The sequence below is a fragment of the Thamnophis elegans genome, chromosome 6, assembly GCF_009769535.1.
Source record: "Thamnophis elegans isolate rThaEle1 chromosome 6, rThaEle1.pri, whole genome shotgun sequence".
Lineage (NCBI taxonomy): Eukaryota > Metazoa > Chordata > Lepidosauria > Squamata > Colubridae > Thamnophis > Thamnophis elegans.
In genome coordinates, this window is record NC_045546.1 from 58,172,368 (window position 1) to 58,193,663 (window position 21,296).

Here is a 21,296-nt window from a genome sequence, read left to right on the forward strand (position 1 = left end):
TGCAACCAAATATTTAGAATATGGTTTTTGTAGAAAAATAAAAACTGTTTAGCAAACAAATTGAAAAATGCAGGTTAACAAATAGCAATAATTGTAGATGATCAAAGTATATTACAAAATATTTGTACTTTGGTATAAATTAGAAATTAGGGGAAAAAGGAAAAGAAAAGAAGGGGCCTACTAGATTTTTTTCCTTAATATGTTTCACCTTTTTTTACTTTAATCTTTTTCTTAAATTATAATCTTAGTTTCACTTCAACTTTTATTTTAGTATAAAGTTTATTTTATGTATGTATATTTATTCTTTCCCCTTTTTGTTTTCACTTTCTTGCTGTTTGTTTTACTTAATGAGAAATGAGACCAGAAAAAAAGAGTATTTTTTCTCTCCAGGGAAATAAAAGGAAACATTACTGAAAAATTATTTTCAAAGTTCATTTAATAAATTTCTCTATTAGTTAATGATTGACCAATCCACAAACCAGACTTCCATCAAATAACAACCTACTTCACTTCTTTAAGCAATTATCACATTTAATTGGATAATTATCTAACTGAAAAGAACTTGACACAAGTTTGTATTTTCAAGCCATTCAGCTTTGTATATGTTGTTTCAGAGTTACTGACATTTGCTTTCATTTTAATTATGATTATCAATTAATGGTTCAGCCTGAAGAATTAAATAGCAAGTATCCATAACTCAGTTTTCCCCCTTGAAATTCTATTTAAACGTGTTTCTTTTTTATTTCTTATGTAATCAAGTTTCCCCCCCAATAGTTTTTCTTCACTGCTTCCAGTATTTGTATCCTGGAAAGAAATGAGGAAGCCTTGTTTTTTAGAATAAATCACCTCCTTTCAGCACTATGGGAAAATTTATCTATTAAATCACACAGACTCACAAGTATACAGAAAGGCTTTCTGAGATTACATTGTTGCAAACACAAATACCAGTGAAATGGAACTGAGTTATGACATTGATTTTACAAAGTAGGGCAAAACTGAAGTGCAATTTTTCATTACTTTACATGTCTTGGCTATAAACGTGGCCTATATTTGAAGCCATGCCTTGGGGTTTTCACTTTGAATGACTTCTGTTCCTTCAACAGGATATCCTTTATTTGTCTCCATGAACATTATGATGAGTGAAACTTTTTTTGCATGCTGTGTTTTGTGATGGGTGGGTCAGCAGCTGCTCCTAGAAGAGGAAAGGTAACTATAGCAACAAATGTTATCTGCATCCTCATGTATTTCCTTGTGCCCACCCTAATTCATACTCCTTCTACTAAAGCTACCAACTAGTTGGTAAGAGAAAAACATTCCAGTCTCTTGGATCAAATTCTCTTCTTTTGTAAATGCCGTTCAGTTAAAACTGAGAATATTAGAACTTAGGTAGACATAAGAGATGCTAGAGATGTATCACCTTGTCTCCAAATTCCTGCTCTCTCTTCTGAGTTTCACTGTGAATTGCAATCTGTTCTTAGAATCAACAGTTTCCCCCTCTTCAGGGCCCCGAGTCAAATCCAGCTATACTTTTGGTCGGACCTTTCTGGGACTTGATAAGTGCAATGCCTGCATTGGAACATCCATTTGCAAGAAATTCTTTAAAGAAGAAATAAGGTCAGAATCTCCATACCATATTTGGGGTGGGATGAAGGGAAAATGGGATTTACTTCTTTGGAGGAGGAAAACCCCCCTCAAATATATAAATCTGTCATCATGCAACCTGGCACACATTTATGTGCTAGCAACACATATAATTTTATTGAAATTATTAATAAATCACTAAATCATTTAACGATGCAAGCATCCATTTTTGCCCTAGACAGTCCTTACATAATATTGTTTCAAAAGCTTAGTTGCTTTAAAAAAAGTTGCTTATAATTTGCATAAGCAAGATTTGACCTTAACAATTGTACCATAAAATATAAGTAAACTTATCACTATAATATGCCTTAAGTTTTGACTATTGTTTGCTGTTTGCTTTATATTTCGAACATTTTGGCTAAGGAAATGACATGGGGCAGATTGCTATCATGTATTTTGAGTCCAATTAATTTCACGCACATAGTTAACTCTTTCAAAATGAAATCAATGTAATTTATTTTATTTATTTTATTATTATCTATGCTTGTGTTACTAATTTTATGAACTCTGGAAGCAGCTCTAGCTATGTGGCTGTTGTTTGTCTAACTATAGTGAAAATTAAAAAAAAATATTAAGCTTTCAATATCTAGGCAAGAGATACAGATGCTAAATTAATTTCAGACTCAAATGGTCCCTCAAATAAATAGGTTTTGTTAGCACTTCTAAAATTAACATTAAGCTGGCTTGATGTGGTTCTAAAGACATGGCATTTCAAAGGGACTCCGCAACAAAGAAAGCCTGAAATATTTGGCTAACTGCTGAACTGCTCTGTAATGGTGATACCAAGATAAACTATATCTGATCATCTTAAGTTCAAGAAGAACACAGAGGATGTGAGAAGATAGCACATTTTCACCAGAGCATATTACCCCCTGGAAGTACACGAGGCTACAATTTTAGTGTTGGAATAAGCATTTTTGAGACTATTGTAGTTGAGCTTTTCCCAAATCAATGTGTGCTTAGTTCACATCATTTTGAATGAACTAAAATATGAATCAGGCTCAAGTACTTTTATCATACTTGAACTATGCTAAAGGAGTATGGCAATTTAAGCCAAGTTTTCTAATTTGTAGACATTATCAGTGCTCTTGTCATGATTTGTTAAATTTCAAATTTTCTAAGAGAGAAAAAAATATGATAGCAGGCTGAGAGTTCTGAGAGAAATGCTTATTCTTTTCCAATGATTTATATAATTTTAAATGCTTTAAAATGCATAGCAGACAGAAATTGTTGTGCTAATAAACTACAGTATATTTTTATCCGATGCTTATTGCTACTGAACCAGATAGATAAGTTGCTCTCCGCTCTCATATTGAAGGTAATATAATATAATCATGACAGCCTTGGTAAGTCCTAGTACATATATTTTTAGCTATTTTGTATTTGTATATTTAAATCCCCAGCACAGACATGCATGATTGGACCTACAGGTTGCAAGGGGTCCTATGGATGTCTTTTATATCTCTGCATTCTTTAAACTTTTGCAAATTCTCTGAAAGGGGTGAGGGATTGGTGCATCTTTCCCTCCTCCTTCTATTCAATATGACCATTCAATGTGTGATTGGAGAAAAACATGGCTCACGTTATGTCTAAAATGCTCTGAGATATGTACACACACACACACACACACACACACACACACACCACTTTTAATATTATTTTCAGGTTCTAAATACTTTGTGGCAATTGAGTCAGCCTTCGGGACGAGTTAAAGCTTAATTCATAAAGCCTTACAAAAAATGTTATTACTATTTGGCATAACCATGCTTCAGTTTTACTTTATGGTCACAAATCCTAGCAACAATGACTATTATATAGGGGTATCAACTATATTGGGGTACCAAGGATCACCAAGGCAAATAAGCTTCCTTCAAATAAGGATGCACCTCAAAAGTTCCCCCGAATTTGTGAAATAATACTAGTTTTGTATGATCAATGCTAATAAATTCAGCAAGACAATGAAGATGGAAAGGATACTCTAAAAGCATTTTCCCCCTTACTCTCCAGGAATACTGGGGTTAGCTATTAAATTTCCTAGAAATTCAGCATGGTGGAAAGTGAGTATTTAAGAAAAAACACGCCACCATCTGCTTTGCTGCATTGTTCAAAACTACATCAGATCTTTAGCTGTTCTTCAATGAGATGTGGTGTATGCTTGTCTCATTTCAACTTATTGAAACTGATGCAGTGGTGGGATTCAAATAATTTAACAACCGCTTCACCCAGGGTCGTGTTGGCCATTGCGGAAGGCTCGTCCCACATGTATAGTGATGCTGGGATGGGCCACACCTCCCATGACAGCCAACCTGATCCTGGGCGAACTGGTTGTTGTTGTGTTCTTTCGACGCAGCCGGCAGGCGAGGCAGAGCCTCAGGCACCTGATTGGCTCAGGCGCACCTGCCGGCCGGCGGGAGAAATACTGGCCGCCGATTGGCCAACTGCCTGACAGCTGTCAAATATAAATAGCTGTCAGGTGGGTTTCGCTTTGTCCGTGTTCTTAACTCCGTTATAATTGTTGCCTGGTAATAAAGCCTGTTCTATTTTACCTCACACCTCGTATTTAAAACTGGCGATGAGGATGAGCGACACGGACCCCGTTATCGTCCCTGTCTTGGCTCCTTCATCAGTTTTCGCCGCTTTCCGGCCAGAGGCTGAATCCTGGGACACATTTCTTGAGAGGTTCGAGGTTTTTCTTCAAGCTCATGACCTCTCCAAGCTCCCTGAGGGGAGAAGACAGGGCACCTTCTTACATTATTGCGGCCCAGAAATGTTTGCCACCGCCAGGGCTCTCTCTGCACTGACCCCGGTGCACACTATGCCGCTCGACCCCCTCATGGCTAGGCCTACGCCTTCCAAGTATTTGCGCCGGCAGTTTTTCCAGCGCTGCATCCAACGTGAGGGACAATCAATAAGCCAGTATGTGGCTGAGCTGAGGGCTGACGCATTTAATTGCAAGTTCGCTGATCTCGAGGATGCTCTCCTAGAACAGTTTATTTACGAGCTCCTCGATATAAATCTTCACCGCCGCATCTTGTCCCCCGCCGAACTGTCAATGAAAATTGCGGTGGACGAAGCCCGCGCTTACGAGATGGCCGGCCAGTCCACCCCTGATGTCCGGCGATTCCCTCCGTCTGCAATGCCTGTTTTGCCTCACTCGGCTGTCCATTGCCAGATGATGGTCAATCCCTATGCTGATGCTGCCTCCTCCGTTGACCGCTTCAGGTCCCTGCCCTCTAGGGATGGCAGCGTATGCCTCAGCTGTGCGGCTGCCATTCTAGGGCATTCTGCCACTTCAGAACGGCCCTCTGCTGCAAGTGCGGTAAGAAGGGCCACATCACCAACGTTTGCCGCTCCGTTCCAGGGGACGCTCGCAACCCGAGGCCCCTGCCTCCTGCTGCAACCGCTCCGCCTGCCGCCTTCAGACGCCAGCCTCCAGGGTCATCTGCCACCCGCCTGGGGTGCTATGCAGTCTCCGATCCTGAGCCTCCTCTGCCCGACTGGCAGCCCAACTCCACTGCCTCCTCCCATGGCGGCCGGGGTAAGATGCACCTTCGCGTCTTACTCGCTGGCCACCCCTGCCAGATGGAATTGGACATGGGCTCCGCCCGCACAATTATGTCTTGGTACACCCTGAGGGCATTAATACCGACCCTCACTCCTAGCCAGCTGTCCCCTGCTGACTGCCTCCTTCGAGATTATCAGGGCAACCCGATCCCCATCCTGGGTTGTGGGCATTGCCCTGTCAGATTTGGTAAATTCCAAGGTTCCCTGCCCCTTGTAGTGGTCCAAAGCCCCCTGGCTTCCCTCCTGGGGCTTGACTGGTTCAGGGCTTTTGGCCTCAGCATAGCCGGCATTAACTCTCTCCACTTTGCCTCTTCCTTAGATTCCTTCCTGTCAGAGTTCAATGACGTCTTCTCTGACACTCTGGGGTGCTACAAAGGCAACCACATCTCCCTTAATTTGGACCCTATGGTGGTGCCCATCCGCCTGAACGTGCGACGGGTTCCTTTTGCCCTGCGGGCTCATGTGGACGCGGAGATCGATAAACTGATCTCCCAGGGCATCCTGGAACCCATCGACCACGTCCCCTGGGAGACCCCCATCGTGCTGCCTTTAAAGGCTGATGGGTCCCTGAGGGTCTGCACTGATTACAAGGCAACCCTCAACAAGGCCCTTCAGGCGCACCCCTATCCCATGTCTGTCATGCAGCACGTTCTGCACTCCTTGGGCCAGGGCAAGATTTTCGCAAAATTGGACCTGGCCCAAGCCTACCAGCAATTGCCAGTGGATGAGGCCTCCGCCACTGCCCAAACCATAGTGACCCACCACGGGGCTTTCAAATGCCGCCGGCTGCAATTTGGGGTCAGCGTGGCTCCTGGCATTTTCCAGGGGCTCATGAAGCAGGTGCTCCATGGCACCTCGGGGGTTGTGCCCTATTTTGACGATGTTCTGATTGCCGCTCCGGACCAATCAGGACTCGTCAAAACCCTTAGGGCAGTGCTCTCCCGATTCCGTGATGCCGGCTTGCACTTGAAGCGCTCCAAGTGCCAACTGGGCGTGCCATCTGTGGAGTTCCTTGGATTTCTCATGGATTCCAGAGGAATCCACCCCACCCCTTCCAAAATTGAGGCCATTGCCTCCGCCCCCACTCCTTCCTCGAAGGCGGAGCTTCAGGCATTCCTGGGGCTCCTCAATTTCTATTCCTCCTTTATACCTCACAAGGCATCCGTTGCGGAGTCCCTGCATCGCCTCCTCAATTCCTCCGCCCCTTGGAACTGGACAGACTGCGAGGCATATGCACTCGCGGCTGTCAAAACTCTTTTAACTTCTGCCCCTGTCCTCGTCCAGTATGATGAGCACCTCCCACTCCTCCTGGCCTGTGATGCCTCCCCCTTCGGTGTGGGGGCCGTCCTCAGCCACTCCTACCCCGATGGCTCCGAAGCCCCGATTGCATTTTACTCTCGCACCTTGTCCAAAGCTGAGCGGAATTATAGCCATTATTATGGACAAGGAGGCCTTTGCGGCCGTTGCGGGAGTAAAACGCTTTCACCCCTACCTGTACGGTCACCACTGCACCCTCCAGACCGACCACATGCCCCTCTTGGGCATCATCTCTTGGGACCGGCCCACGCCCCCTATCCTATCTCCCCGCATGGGCCGTTGATCGGAGTTCCTCTTCGCCTATTCTTACTCCCTCTTGTATCAGCCTGGCAAGCACAGGGCCCTTAGCCGCTGCCCACTATCCATCCCTGTTTCAGACCCAGCCCCCTCCATCTCAGTTGCAGCCCTGACTGATGACCTCGAGTGTCCCCTCTCTGCCGCAGACGTTTCCCAGGCTTCCCACTCCGCCCCCTTCCTCCAGAGGGTCCTGGATGCAGTTCGGTGGGGCTGGACAGAGGAGACTCGCTCGCCCGAGTTCCTTCCATTTTTCCGCCGCCGGGACGAACTGTCCATCCTACAGGACTGCCTGCTCTGGGGCTCCAGGGTCGTTGTACCTGCTGCCCTCACCGCCTCCATGACGGGCACCCGGGCATAGTGCGGATGAAGGTCCTCGGCCGCAGCTATGCCTGGTAGCCCTCCATGGATGCTGACATCGCTGCCTGGGTCCAGCGGCGTCCTCCCTGCCAGGCCGTTCACCCTGCACCACCCTCCGCCCCTGTCCACTCCTGGGAGACCCCTACCTCTTTGTGGAGCCGCCTCCACCTTGACTTTTTCAGCCCCCTGGACGGCCATTCTTTTCTCCTTGTTGTGGACGCCCTGTCCAAATGGGTGGACATCTTCCCCATGGTGTCCACCATGTCTGGCGCCACCATCCAAATTCTCCAGTCCCTCTTTACCACCCATGGCATCCCTGACGTCATCGTCTCTGACAATGGGCCCCAATTTTCCTCTGCCACCTTCCTTTCCTACCTCACTTCCCTGGGCATCCGGCACGCCCCTGTTGCCCCCTACCACCCAGCTGGCAATGGCATGGCCGAGTGCTCTGTCCGATTGGCTAAGGAAGGCCTGGCACAGCTCTCCCACCTGCCATGGCCTGCCCGCCTCTGGTCATACCTCTTGGCCCAGCACTCCACCTCCTGCCAGTCCACTGGCAAAAGTCCCGCGGAGATCCTCATGGGTCGCCGCCTGAGGACCACCCTCGACTGGTTGCACCCCTCCTTCGCCCCCACTGCTAGCCCCCTACCTGCACCCCCTAGGTCTTTTCTGGTGGGTGAGGGGGTCTTCGCGCAGAACTATGCCAGAGACCCAAAGTGGCTACCGGGGGTCATTGTAGAGCTAACTGGATCCTGCTCTTATAGGGTCCAGCTTGGCAATGGACGACTATGGCAGCGCCATCTGAACCAGCTGCACCGCCGAACAACCGAGGAACCGCTTCCATCATCCACAGCGCCCGCACAACCACCACAGCCGGGGCCTGCTTGCCCAGCGGCCGCCCATCCTACCCAGCCATGACCAGACGTGGCTCAACCATCTCCAGCCACATTCCCCGCTCCGCGCCACCATCAGCCACTACCCACAGCAAGAGAAGGACTCCTACCCTCAAACTTTCCCGCTGGCTCGGGGGGCGGGCCTTCCAGTCTGATGTGTCACAGCAGCAGACCTCCTCCTCTGACGACGATGGACACTCCCTATCTCCAGCGTTTGCAGCACGTGCGCAGAAGACCGGCTTACCTCGAGGACTACGCATGCGCTGTCTGGGGGGAAGGGGTGTTGCATCCTCCTGACGCAGGCAGCAGGAGGGGCCAGAGCCTCAGGCCCCTGATTGGCTCAGGCGCGCCTGCCGGCCGGCGGAAAAAATATTGGCCACCGATTGGCCAACCGCCTGACAGCTGTCAAATATAAATTGCTGTCAGGCGGGCTTCGCTTTGTCCGTGTTCTTAACTCCGTTGTAGTTGTTGCCTGTTAATAAAGCCTGTTCTATTTTACCTCACGCCTCATATTTAAAAGTTGTTAAATTTCCACCTTTTGACAAAAGGCTTTTTCCGAGGTGCTTGTCTGCACATTGATCTCGCAGCTGTTTCAGCCTTCTAGATGGCTCCTTTAAGAGGCGAGGTTTCCGAGGAAGGAGTGAGGGTTACCATAGAGGCAAGGAGTTGATGCTCTTGAGAGCTCACATGGAAAGGTGAAGAATTGGGAAGTGGAGGGAGGGGGAAATCCCAATTCTTCCCAATTCTTCACCTTCCCGACTATGGAGCTGTGTGCAGGTTGTGTTGGTCAGTCTGCAGGAAAAGGGAGAGGGGCAAAGAATTAAGTTGGCAGCACAATTCGAAGCTGGCCCAATGTAGAAGAGATTCTGAGGTTAGTTTGATCAGGCAACTTATTACACACACAAAACCCACTATCAAAGTGGATCCTGGGTGCTGTGCTGCAATAGAGAAACAGACAACGGAGTGGCCGGCACAAGGGAAAGAGGAGGAACAGGGAGAAGAAAGAGAGAAAATGGTCTTCTCCTCCCCTCACACTGGCCACTCCGTTGCCCATTTCTCCATTGCGGTGCAGTGCCCAGGATCCACTTTGATTGTGGGGGGTGAGTAATTTAACAACAGATTTGGTCTGAACCAGCTGAATCCCACCACTAAGTCATGCATATAGCTAAACAAATGAGTATATTTCATAAGGATTTTTTATTATAAAAAATAATAAAGTGTATGAGAATTTTTCACAGAGGTAACAGTATGTCTGGTTACCAAGTTCAGTGCTCTGAGTCCTCCAAATATTTTGGACTTCAATTATTATGAGCCCTGAGTAAGAATTAGGAACTCTACCAATTGTAGACCACATTTGGAGGGCACCAGGTTGCTTAATTTTGCCATACTGAAGAAATAGAAAGCATATTATTAAAAATTTCTATGCCAGAGTTGAACAACTATTTGTCGTTGCTTTTTTGTTATTTTCTAAGGATCCGCTTTAAAAGGATATAGGAAGAAATGGTGGCAGTGTGCTAATATTACTGGAAGAGCAAAGTAAAAACTTGCTCTCACACTTTTTAACATCTCATTTAGAAATGGAATTAAACCAAATATTTTACTACTACTTTAAAGTTGTCATGAAGAATCACAGTTCTGGGGAACTTTAGGGACTGAAAAAAGGAGCAGTAAGTCATGTGATGCTGAAAGTTTTCTACAGGTAATTCTCAACTTATGACCACAATACTACTAATATTGCCTGCAATGACACTCTAATGTCATTTTTTGTTGTTTGGGGACATGAATATGCATATATTTTCATATTCAGCTGATATTGCTGGCTGAGAATCAAAATGATTGGAATAAATGTTAGCTAAATTGTATGGAACAAGGAGTATGGATCTGAAAATTAATGTATCCAAAGCTAAGTGAATTTTTGTTAAGTGAGTTTTGGCCATTTTATGACCTTTCTTGCCACTGTTACGTGAACTAGTGCAGTTGTTAAGTTAGTAATATGGTTGTTAAGCGAATCGGTTTTCTCCATTGACTTTGCTTATCAGAAGATTGCAAAAGGTGATACAGGACCCCGGGACACTGCAACTGTCATAACAAATGGCAGTTGTCAAACATCTACATTTTGATCATGTGACCATGGGGATTCGGCAATGGTCATAAGTGTGAAAAATGGACATAAGTCACTTTTTTCAGTGCTGTTGTAACTTCAAATGATGACTAAGCAAATGGTTCTAAGTAGAGGACTACCTATGCAATAAAGCTAATTGTGCAGTAACTTTGTAACTTTGAATAGTCACTAAATGAACTGTTGAAAGTCAAGGACCTATTTTTTAAAAAATGACAATCAGAAGTGAGTCACACCAATGTTACTTGAGTGGTATCAGGGGGGTTCTGGCTTCTTTTACTGCCGATTTGCTCAGGGATGTGCTTTGAGCGCACATGTGCATGCACAGTAGTCAAAAAATGCTTCTGCGCATGTGCAGAAGAAAAAAACAAGATGGAAGCACCTATGGCGGTGATACATATACAACAGTAATACATATAATAAATGCAAATACAGGATTATACAAGATTAATTCAAACATTAAGCTAACATCTGAATCATATTGGATAACAATGAGGCCTCTTCCTCATTTCTTGCTGTCATATAATTACACACATTACCAAGAGTAGGATTTATCTCTGAGTAAATATACACAGGAATGTACTATCAAAAAATATTCATTCATAAACATCACTTAAGAATCCAATGTTTTTCGAAATTCAAAGACTTTGCAGAGATTTTCTTTTCTTTTGGAGCCTGAGGGCAAAAACCCCTGCAATTTTAAATAAATTTAGCATTAATGTATCAAATGATCAAATCACCTACTCTGAAAAGATTCTACTGGAATTGTTTTCTAAATGAACATTGTAGCCCAAGGCTTGATTCCTATATCAGTTTTGAAATACATTGCTTGGAATTATTAAGGCAGTCTTCAAAATCATATGCATCTTTCAATACACTTTAAAAATCAGTCAATTAAGTCAAATGAGTCATAAGTCATATCAGTTGTAAAGTAGTTTTTATTGCGCACTCCTAATAATCTGCCAAAGCTTCAGGTTTGAATGTTTACAGGTTTAGTTATATTTATAATAAGAGAAAAATTGCAATAGGTTCCCTTGATTTATTGGAAGCATTGCAACATTTAGCACATTATTGGGAGTGTCTGCCACTTAGTATGTATGTTGCATGTCTGTAGAAGCTGATAGAGCACTATTCCATCAACCTTTTGTTTGAACATTTTATAGCTTTATATATATAACAGTTTGCAAGAGAGAAACAAAATAGAAAAAGGCCAAATTCACTTTTCCCTAGCCTGAAGGTTTATGAAAAAGGGCCTGAGGCAGAGGTGGTATTCAGCAGATTCTGACCAGTTCTGTAGAACCAGTAACAGAACTTTTGAGTAGTAACTGGTAAATACCACCTCTGACTGGCCCCACCCACCCCCATCTATTCTCTGTCTCCCGACTCCCAGCTGATTGGGAGGGACTGGAGATTTTATAGCATCCTTCCCCTGCCAAATCCACCAAGCCACACCCACCAAGCCATGCCATGCCCACAGAACCGGTAGTAGAAAATTTTGAATCCCACCATTGGCATGAGGATATATGTTTGTAAATACAAAAGTTTTTGATGATTCTGAAATTTAAATAACTATTAACAAAAAATACATATCTGCAGAATGTGTCATCACTGTTAATTTTTTACATCGACCATTTCCTTTCCTTCCGGGATCAGGTCCAATGGTTTCATTCTGACTTATGGTGTTCTGTCAAAATAATGGAATCTTGGTATTCCCAACCACCCAAGGATATGACTGAGAAAGCTCAAAATCTCCAAATCAAATATGCAACATAAATAGCAAAGATGCTATTAATGAGTATGCAAAAGAGCAATAGCAGTTTTTCTGAGTATTAATATGTCAGATGTACTGAACTACAACTACCCGTAGGGTTATTGTATTCTACAATTTTTTTTCTCACCAATAAAGTAAAGAATGGGGAAAATGTATTCAACTCTTCCAGTGGCAATAACACAGAGTACTTCCCACAAGATTAACATTCTTCCAAAAATGGTCCTTATTTAGCCATTTTATAGATTTCTTTTTGGAAGCCTATCTTAAACTATGGGAAAATATTCCCATGCTAAACCGGGTAAAGATCAATTAACACTCTTTTATGTTTGTGTTTTGATGACAGGTTTGACAGTTGGCTCTCTTCCCATTTAATCCTCCCTCCAAGCTCTCTCTCCCGTTACCCTGGGAACTATTCAGATGACAGCAAAAGTTGGCGACTGGTTGAGATCTCCCGATTAACCACAAAATACCAACATGACAAGTCTGATGAGAGAATTTGCACTTTCCTTACCCAGACTAAAAGATGCAGCATTGAGAGGGCTCTATGGAAGACAGAGAGATTCCAGAAATGGCTGAAAGCAAAGCGCCTGACCCCTCTCTTGGTCCAGGTCTGTACACAGTCTTCTGTAATACCCAACTGATATGTAACAAACAGTCTTGTATAAAGACTGCTTGTGGGTGGGAAAGAACTATTGCAATATGGATTTTGGATCATCCTTGCTTCTTACTCCTCCTTCCCTACAAACCACATAAGTCACAAGTAGTAAGGTGACAAGCTGCTGAATGGCCCAGTTTCTCTAGCACATGATTACTTTCATAAAGAAAGAAACTATGGAGTATAATAGATTCTGTTGTTATTATTGATGACTATGCATGCTTTTCATTTTGTATTGATATGTTATTACCATAGGCTGCTTTGCATCATTCTTGAAGACTTAGTAGAAGTTACTGTAAAGCGAGCAGCAGAAAAAGTACTTTTGACTCCAATCGTCTTACTGATCAGTAAAAAAAGACACAATAGTAAAAAAACTAAGTTGGATAATTAAACAAGCAAACAAACCCCAAACCCTTCTGAAGCTTCACTTTATTGTATTCTATTATGAAGTTTCTTGGTCTATGGCTTTTCACTGTGGGTGAGATCACATTGTTGCTACACAAACGTACTTTACAGTGAGTTTAAATATAACTTGGTGCTCTGTCATTTGGCAGGATTCACTTTGATAAGATCAAGTCAAAAGAAGATGCCTTCCTCCTCTTCTTAATCCTGAATGTTCCAGTCTGTGTATTTGTCTGTCTTATACCAGTCAGGTTACCCAGTGGCCTCCTCCTTTCATATGAGATACATCTTGATCTATTTGACTATATAAAGTCCTTGTTTTTCTTTCAAAATGACCGTTGACTTACCTGAACGGTCCTTCTATGTGTGCTGCGAGGGGAATCCAAGCATGGGTTAACTTTGTCCATTAGCCTAGACTGAGTTATGCAAATTGGTGACCACGCCTCCTCTGACTGGTAGGGTCAGTTTTGTACAAAGTCAGCCATTTAATGATGTATAACAATAACAATAGAGGCCGTAGCCCAACAGGTATACAAACATGGTAACAACGACAAGATACAACCAGTCACAAACAGTCATAGTCAAGTCAGAGATCAGAGTCAAGCAGGTGAAAGTCACGATAGCCCTGGCCAGCTGAAGCTGCGGGCGGGTTTGGATTCCCCTTGCAGCACACATAGAAGGACCGTTCAGGTAAGTCAATGGTCATTGTCCTGTGTGCTGCTTGGGGAATCCAAGCATGGGACATGCCAAAGCAATTAAGAGTCAGGGCGGGAGCTAGGCTGGCCAGGGTCCCCCACAGGGGGGAGCACCTGTTGCAGCACACGCCGCCCTGCAGATTTCTTCCACAGAAGCTTGCGTGGCCAAGGCCACTGTGGTAGCTGCACTCCTGGTAGAATGGGGAGTGATGCGCCTGGGTAGCTGCCGAGATTGACTGTCATAAGCAAGGGCGATGCACGCCTTCAAGCAGCGACCTATCGTGTGGGAAGAAACCTTCTGCCCCATCGACGATGGCTGAAAGGACACGAAAAGCGCTTCCGACCGCCTGAAAGATGCTGTGCATTTCACGTAGCGACGAAGAACCCTGCGCACATCCAGGTGATGCCATTGGCGCTCCTGTGGATGAGAAGGATTGGGGCAAAAGTCCGGGAGGAGTTCCTGAGTCCTGTGAAACAACGTGTTGATTTTCGGTAGAAAGGCAGGATCCAAATGGAGGACAACTCTGTTGAGGTGGAAAATACAGAGGTCCGCCCGAACGGACAACGCCGCCAGTTCGTAAACCCACCTAGCGGATGTAATAGCTACCAAAAACACGGACTTAAGAGTCAATAGTCGAAGACTGATGGAAGTAATAGGTTCGAATGGAGAGTCCATGAGCGGCCTGAGCACTAAGGTCAAATCCCCTGTAGGGTAGCGGTGCACGGTCGGAGGCCGGATGTTGGCCGCCCCCTTCAGGAAAGCCTGACTTGTGAATGTTGAGACAATGAACGACCCTGACCGCCCCCAATCACCGTGGCAAGAGCCGTGACCTGCCTGCGAAGCGTGTTGGGTGCCAAACCTTTGTTGAGACCCGATTGCAGAAAATCCAAAACTCGGGGCACCGAATCCTGGAGGGGGTCTGCCCCCGCCCGGCGGCACCATCTGCAAAAGGCCTGCCAAGTAGCCTCATAAATCCGAGTGGTGGAGGGGTGACGAGCCGCTTGAATTGTGGCGATGACCTCGTTGGAGTAGTGAAGCTTGGTCAGCAGAGCCCACTCACGTGCCCCACGGCTAACTCCATCAACCGGGGGTTCGGATGTATGATAGCCCCCTGGCAGAGCTGGATCTGTTCGTCCGGAATTCTCCACGGGCGTGAGATCGACAGGTGCACCAGGTTGGCATACCAGGGGTGCCGGGACCACATCGGAGCCACCAGGAGGACTTCCGCCTGCTCCGTCAGTATCTTCTGTATGACCACCAGAATCACTGGCAGCGCGGGAAGGCGTAGAGAAGGCCAGCCGGGCACGGGCTGCACAGGGCATCCACCCTCTCTGCCCCGAGAGTCACATATCTGGAGTAAAATTGAGGCAGCTGAGTGTTGTGAGGTTGTGCGAACAAGTCCACTACCGGCTTGCTGAACTGGCGAGATAGTTGTTGGAAGAGGTCGGGATGGAGTTGCCACTCCGCATGATCCACTGTGGCTCTGCTCAACCAATCTGCCTGGATGTTGGAGTCGCCCGAGATGTGCTCCGCCCGGAGCGACAACAGTCTGGACTCTGCCCAGTGATGCAACCTCTCTGCCTCCAACATGAGAGCTGTGGAGTGCATGCCCCCTTGGCGGTTGACATGCGCTTTGGCGGCCACATTGTCCGTTAGGATCAGTACGTGGTTGTGACTCACAATGTCCTGGAACTCCCGTAGGGACAGACGGATGGCCCGGAGCTCTAGCCAATTGATGCTGTTGTACAGCTCTTGACTCGACCAATGGCCCTGTGCCACCCGGTTAAAGGCATGGCCGCCCCATCCGAAGAGGCTGGCATCTGTCATAACCTGGATACGATCCGGCTCCTTGAATAGGCAGCCCTTGAAGAGCTTGGAGGATGTCCACCACCGAAGGGATCTGAGAGGCTTGGACGGCAGTCAAACTTTGAGCTGTGAATGACTGCTGTGAGACCTTTGATAAGGTAGCAGGAACCATTGCAGGGATCGTGCATGAAATCTGGCCCATGGAACAATGTCGATGCATGAAATCATCTTCCCCAACAGCTTGGAGAGCAGGGCCAGGGGCACAAGGACCTGGGCCACCAGTCGTTGGATGCTCTGACGTCTCTCCAAGGATAGGAAAACTTCGCATGTGGCAGAATTGATAATGGTCCCTAAGTGAAGCAGCGATGTAGTTGGCTGCAGATGACTCTTGGGAAGGTTCAGGACGAAACCGTGCCTCCGCAGGGAGTCCATCGTTACTTGAAGATCCCAAAGGGCCTGTTTCCGGGACAGCGACAGGACCAAGATGTCGTCTAAGTAAAAATTCACTCTCACGGGAAGCGAGCGAAGCGAAGCCGCCACCACCGCCAGAAGCTTGGTAAAGGTGCGCGGGGCCGAGGAGAGACCAAAGGGCAAGGCTCTGTACTGGAATTGCCGGTCTGCAAACTGGAAGCGCAGAAACTTGTGATATGCCAGGTGAATGGGCACATGGAGGTACGCTTCCTTGATGTCGACTGATGTCATCAGGTCGCTCTGGCGGATGGCTGCCAGGATGCTCTTTAAGGACTGCATTTTGAACCTTTGGTACTTGATGTACCAATTGAGTCTTTTCAGATCTAGAATGGCCCACCATCCCCCTGAGTTCTTGGGTACCAGAAATAATATTGAGTAAAACCCTAGGCCTTCCTGCCCTCTGGGAACCTGTTCTATGGCATTGATGGATAAGAGATGATGTATTTCGGCTTCCATGAGGCGCCGTTTCACAGAGCATCTGGGGACTGGACACTTGATGAATCGTCTCGGGGGGATGGAGAGAAATTCCAGGGTGAGGCCCAGTCTCACCACCTGAAGGGCCCAGGCATCGGACATGGTCTCCTCCCACTGATGAGCGAAGTCCAGTAAGCGGCCGCCCACTGGCACCTCGCCTTGGGAGTCACCGGTACCTTCGAAAGGACCGGTTACCAGATCCACGAAAGGGCCGCCTATTATGGGATTGCGCCTGATGCTGTTGGTGCCCCCTATCCCTGGACCCCGCACGGTCCTGGCCATGATCCTGAGTCTGGTGGAACGGTCTATTGTAGTGGGGAACAAAGGGAGCTGCTGAATATCCCGAGTAGCCACCTTGAAAGGGCTGGCGTCTGCCATATGGCTGCTGCCTCCTGTTGTTGCGACCCCCAGTGGAGGGGAGAACCTTGCATTTGTACCTGGTCTCAATGAGTATGGGGTCAAGAACGGCTCCAAACAATGCCCCCCCCTTGAAGGGTGTGGAAGCTAAGCGCCATTTAGACTTAACATCTGCCTGCCAATGGCGAAGCCACAGCAGGCGCCTGGATGCTACATTGGAAACTACAGCTCGGGAAGCGAACTTGGCCGCATTGAGAGTGGCATCCGCCGAGAATTCCAGGGCAGCCATAATCTTGGTGACATCTTGGTGAAGACGCACCTCATCAGGGGCTAGCCTTTCCTGTAATTGCTTGAGCCAAAGGACTGAAGTCCTATTAAAGAACGACGCTGCTGTCGCAGCACGCAAGGCCCATGCTGCAGCCTGGTGAGTCTTACGAATGACCGTTTCGGCCTTGTGATCCTCCGCTTTCAGACCCTCAGAAATCTCAGAGGGAATGAGAGCCGGGGAGGCCAGAGCCGCTACTGGTGGATCCACAGTCGGGAACTGCAAAATATTCTCCAAATCAGGAGTGGAAGTGTACAGTTTTCTGCCCCCATTGCTTGGTGGGGTAACCGCAGTTGGTTGATCCCACTGTTTTTGAATAAGAGCCATAAAGAGTTTTGGAGAAGGAATCACCTCCTGCAGTGAGACCGGCTCAGCGAAAAGTCGCTCAGTGGAATCAAGGCCTACTGCAGAACCATCCTTAGAAGCCATGTCTCCGATATGGGTAGCGGCCTTAGCTTTATACAACAATGACTTGAATAGCGTGGGCCGAAATAAGCTCAAGGAATTAGGCTGATCGGAGATCAAACCCTCATCATCAGAGAACTCCCTATCAATCAACTCTCCTTCCTCCACTAATGCTGAATCCTCGCTGTAAGTAGAAGGAAGAGGCGAGGAAGGCCCAGCAGCAAGATCGGGAAGATCCACCTGTGGGACCTGAAGAGTAGGCCCACTAGGGGCACTGGTAGTCACAGGGGGCTGGTTTCTATGGATCAATTCAGCATCCACCCTCCTTGAAATAGCTGCAGAAATCATCTGGTAAAGATCCAGGGAAAAACCCTGATCATAGCTTTCTATAGGCCTGAGGCCTGCAGAAGTGGGAGTAAAGATGGCGGAGGGCCCAGCGCATGGCATCAAGTAAGCTGAGGTAGCCTGGGCTTCAGCAACAACTGGGGGAAGTTGGATCCCCAACCTCCCCACCCCAGCCTCCGGAATAACGGGTAAAGGGCGATCAGGAGACCAGGCCTGCAGGTGGTGGGATAGGAGCTGGCGAAATACGCTGAGAAGCTAGCGTGGGAGGAGAAACTCTACCTTCCCCAGAAGCCTTAGAAACGTTCTTTGATTTATCTTTCTTTTTATGGCCTTTATCCGGAGCCCCGGATGCCTCCCTGGGCCTCTGGCTAGTGGCTCTAGATGCGGCCCTGCCAGGCCTCGAACTAATCCCCGTTTGGGCAGAATGCTGGGCCTCAGTAGAGGACTCCACAGTACCCCCTGAGGTGGATTGATCAGCCATTGTAACTTTAAGAAGTGAAAAGACTCAAATAATACAAAAAGGCCCCGGTTTACTGTGCAAGAACTGCAGCCTTGTGGTCAACAAAGGCAGCGGCAGCGCGATCCTCTCACCAGGTGATCAAGCTCGAAGTGAGGGAAATGGGAGGGGCGATGACTCAGCAGCCTTCCCGGCGTGGAGAGACCAACGCCCTATCCCAAAGGCCTAGGGCGTATGCGTCGGAAACGGCCCCAAAAATGGTGGGTGCAAATTAAGCGCCAATATTCAAACCGGCCATTAGATGGCAAGCCGGTCTGAGAGTCCCCCACAGGAAGAGATGCCGGCGGCAGTGCTGGAGCGATTCTGTCGCTCCCAGCGACGACGTAGCCAGACAAACCGTGCCGCGAACGGCGGGCGAATGTGGCTGGTTCCCCCGGGTTAACCCCGCCGCGAACGGTGGGAATTCCGGTCCTCTGATGTGGCTGGCAAAGGGCTTCAGGCGCAGTAACAAGCCATCGGCTACAAACCTCATCGCAAAGCCCAAACGGCAAGCACATAGAGCAGAACGGGCGCTAAGCCCAGTGCCCAGCCTCCTATCCAATGATCCAGGCTAGTTTCAAGCCCACATGCAACGGCTGTAAGAGCCTGCAATGCCTGCCACGAATCCAAATGGTAGGAAAACCGGCAGACAGCGAACTGTCGCCTCTCCTTACATGCAATAATAAACACTCACCACATCACTTGAAAATCCAAACAAAGGCAACTTTATCTCAGAAGACTGGAGAGAAAATTGGTATACATCTCGTCTGGCTGGACTGAGTAAAAAAACTGACCCTACCAGTCAGAGGAGGCGTGGTCACCAATTTGCATAACTCAGTCTCTAGGCTAATGGACAAAGTTAACCCATGCTTGGATTCCCCAAGCAGCACACAGGAGAATGCCAGAACTTCAGTAATTTGCATCCTTTCTCTAAAGCAACATTCGCTTCTATGGTATATCATGCTCCAGTCAGGGTCCTTTGCCTGTTTCCTTTTTGTACACAAATAATTATTTTAATATCAACCTTGCTAGGAAATAGAAGCATCTCTTTAATCTTAGAGAGTCCAAAATACTGGTTTATGCCTCCCGAATGTTGATAAATGATGTGAATGATCAATGCATCTTTGGTGTTCACACTATTTGGATTCTAGACTGATTTGGATAACCCCTTTCTTTGATGTGCTTAAATTCTATCTGTTTGTTTACTGTCTGATTTATTTAAACAAGATTAGCCAAAGAAATAAAATAGATAAACATATTTTACTATAAAATTCAGTGGGAGAATATTAATATCTTCTGTCATTGACAGGAATATGATTCAATTTTAAGATTCACAGGAAGTTTGACCCCTATGTTTGTAGCAATGTTTTAGGATTATTCTATGAAGACTAGCATTTCGACATGTACTATATGAAATATAATTTACACAGCTTAGCAGAAATATGAACCAAAGGATCTCATTTTGGAAAGTCTACAACAAAAGTGGTTGATGAACTCAGTTTCAGTTCAGCAGTTGATGTGTTCATTTAGTTATGTAGATAAACCATCAGACAATGAACAGGCTTTCAGAATCTGTATCATGCTTATCATCTGAGACTTCCAGTTTTTAAAACTAGTTATAGAATAAAATGAAATTAGAATTCTGGCTCCAGAACTAACTTGTAATACTATTTTTCTTAATCATTGTGCTTACCATTGCCAAACCTACACTAACAAAGATAACAAAATTCCCTTCTGTACATTCACTTCAAAAGTTGCTTAATTCAGGAGAACAGACCCTCTTCTTTTCCTAGTCCTTGGCTTTCACTTTTTCACTTTTTGCTCAAATGTTCAGGGTATGTGTGTACATATGTGTTTCCAGTAAATATTTAACTTTCCAAAAAAGTGAAAAGCAGATATAGCTTTAAAAGTTCCTTTTATTGCACTTAAATACTTTGTAAATACATTTTCCTTATTGATTTGTTACATCTAGACTGAATTTATTGCCAGTGGGTATTGGATTAGGCTTTTGCTTTTAAATTGAGATTCACAAGATGTACAAGTATCTCAGGCTCTTTAAAGATTTGGGCTTTTAAGAAGCTGTGTGACTGGTTGCTTAACCACAGTATACTGAATAAGGCCCCCACCCTCATTGGTTGGATAGCAGAAGCATTGATTTTAGATGGCTTTGGAATGCATGTGGCCTTCAGTTCCGCTTTTGATGATTCCAGAGTATCACTGCAATGAGACAGACCTTCTGTGAAAACATACTCAGTGTTGCCTGCAAAATAATGAAATCTTTAGGAAAAAATGACTATACAACTAGTTTTGTCTCTTTACCCAGCCCCCAACCCTATTTTAACATGTCAGCTGTACAGCATGATTTCCACCCACCGCCTCTCTTTCCATGGATTTCTCTGTAATCATCACAAGATGGAAGCATAGGGCATTTTCAAAATTAAAAAAAAAAAAACCAAAAAAACCAAAACCAAAATGAAGTTCAGTCGGGAAACACAAGAGTTTCTCTTATAAACTATTAATTTCTCTAGCACTAGGATTCCGTTGTTTTAAACCATGGACTACCAGCAGCTTTTGAAAACAAAACAAAATAAAGTCCTCATAAACATTTTATTAGTCTTTTTGTTTTCTGGTAAGTTTCATGTTAGCAATTTGTGCCAACTATCTCTTCACATCCTTCTGTCCCTCTTTAGTTTGGAAGTGAAGAAATATTTTGGGAAATATTAAGAAGGCAGAATATTGTATTTCTCTGGATGAAAAAAGGAGAAACAGGTTTTTAAAGACAAAAAGCAGGTCCCTGCCCCCAGCTGATATTTTGTGCCCATTAAGACTGGGCCAGCCTATCTACAAAACAAAAGACCTCAGCTCCAGGGTGATGAGATTAAGATATCACCCTCCAGGACATAAT

General features: G+C 45.9%; 1 protein-coding gene across 1 annotated transcript in view; it reads left to right on the plus strand.

The window, feature by feature from the left end:
- Window positions 1–1,295: 1,295 nt before the first annotated feature.
- The window catches only part of DIPK2B (divergent protein kinase domain 2B), a 36,675-nt gene continuing 16,674 nt past the window's right edge, over window positions 1,296–21,296 (plus strand). The window contains exons 1-2 of the mRNA XM_032219252.1: window positions 1,296–1,614; window positions 12,303–12,567. Coding sequence (XP_032075143.1) covers window positions 1,400–1,614; window positions 12,303–12,567 — 480 coding nt within the window. The 5' untranslated portion in view covers window positions 1,296–1,399. The remainder of the gene's footprint in view (window positions 1,615–12,302; window positions 12,568–21,296) is intronic.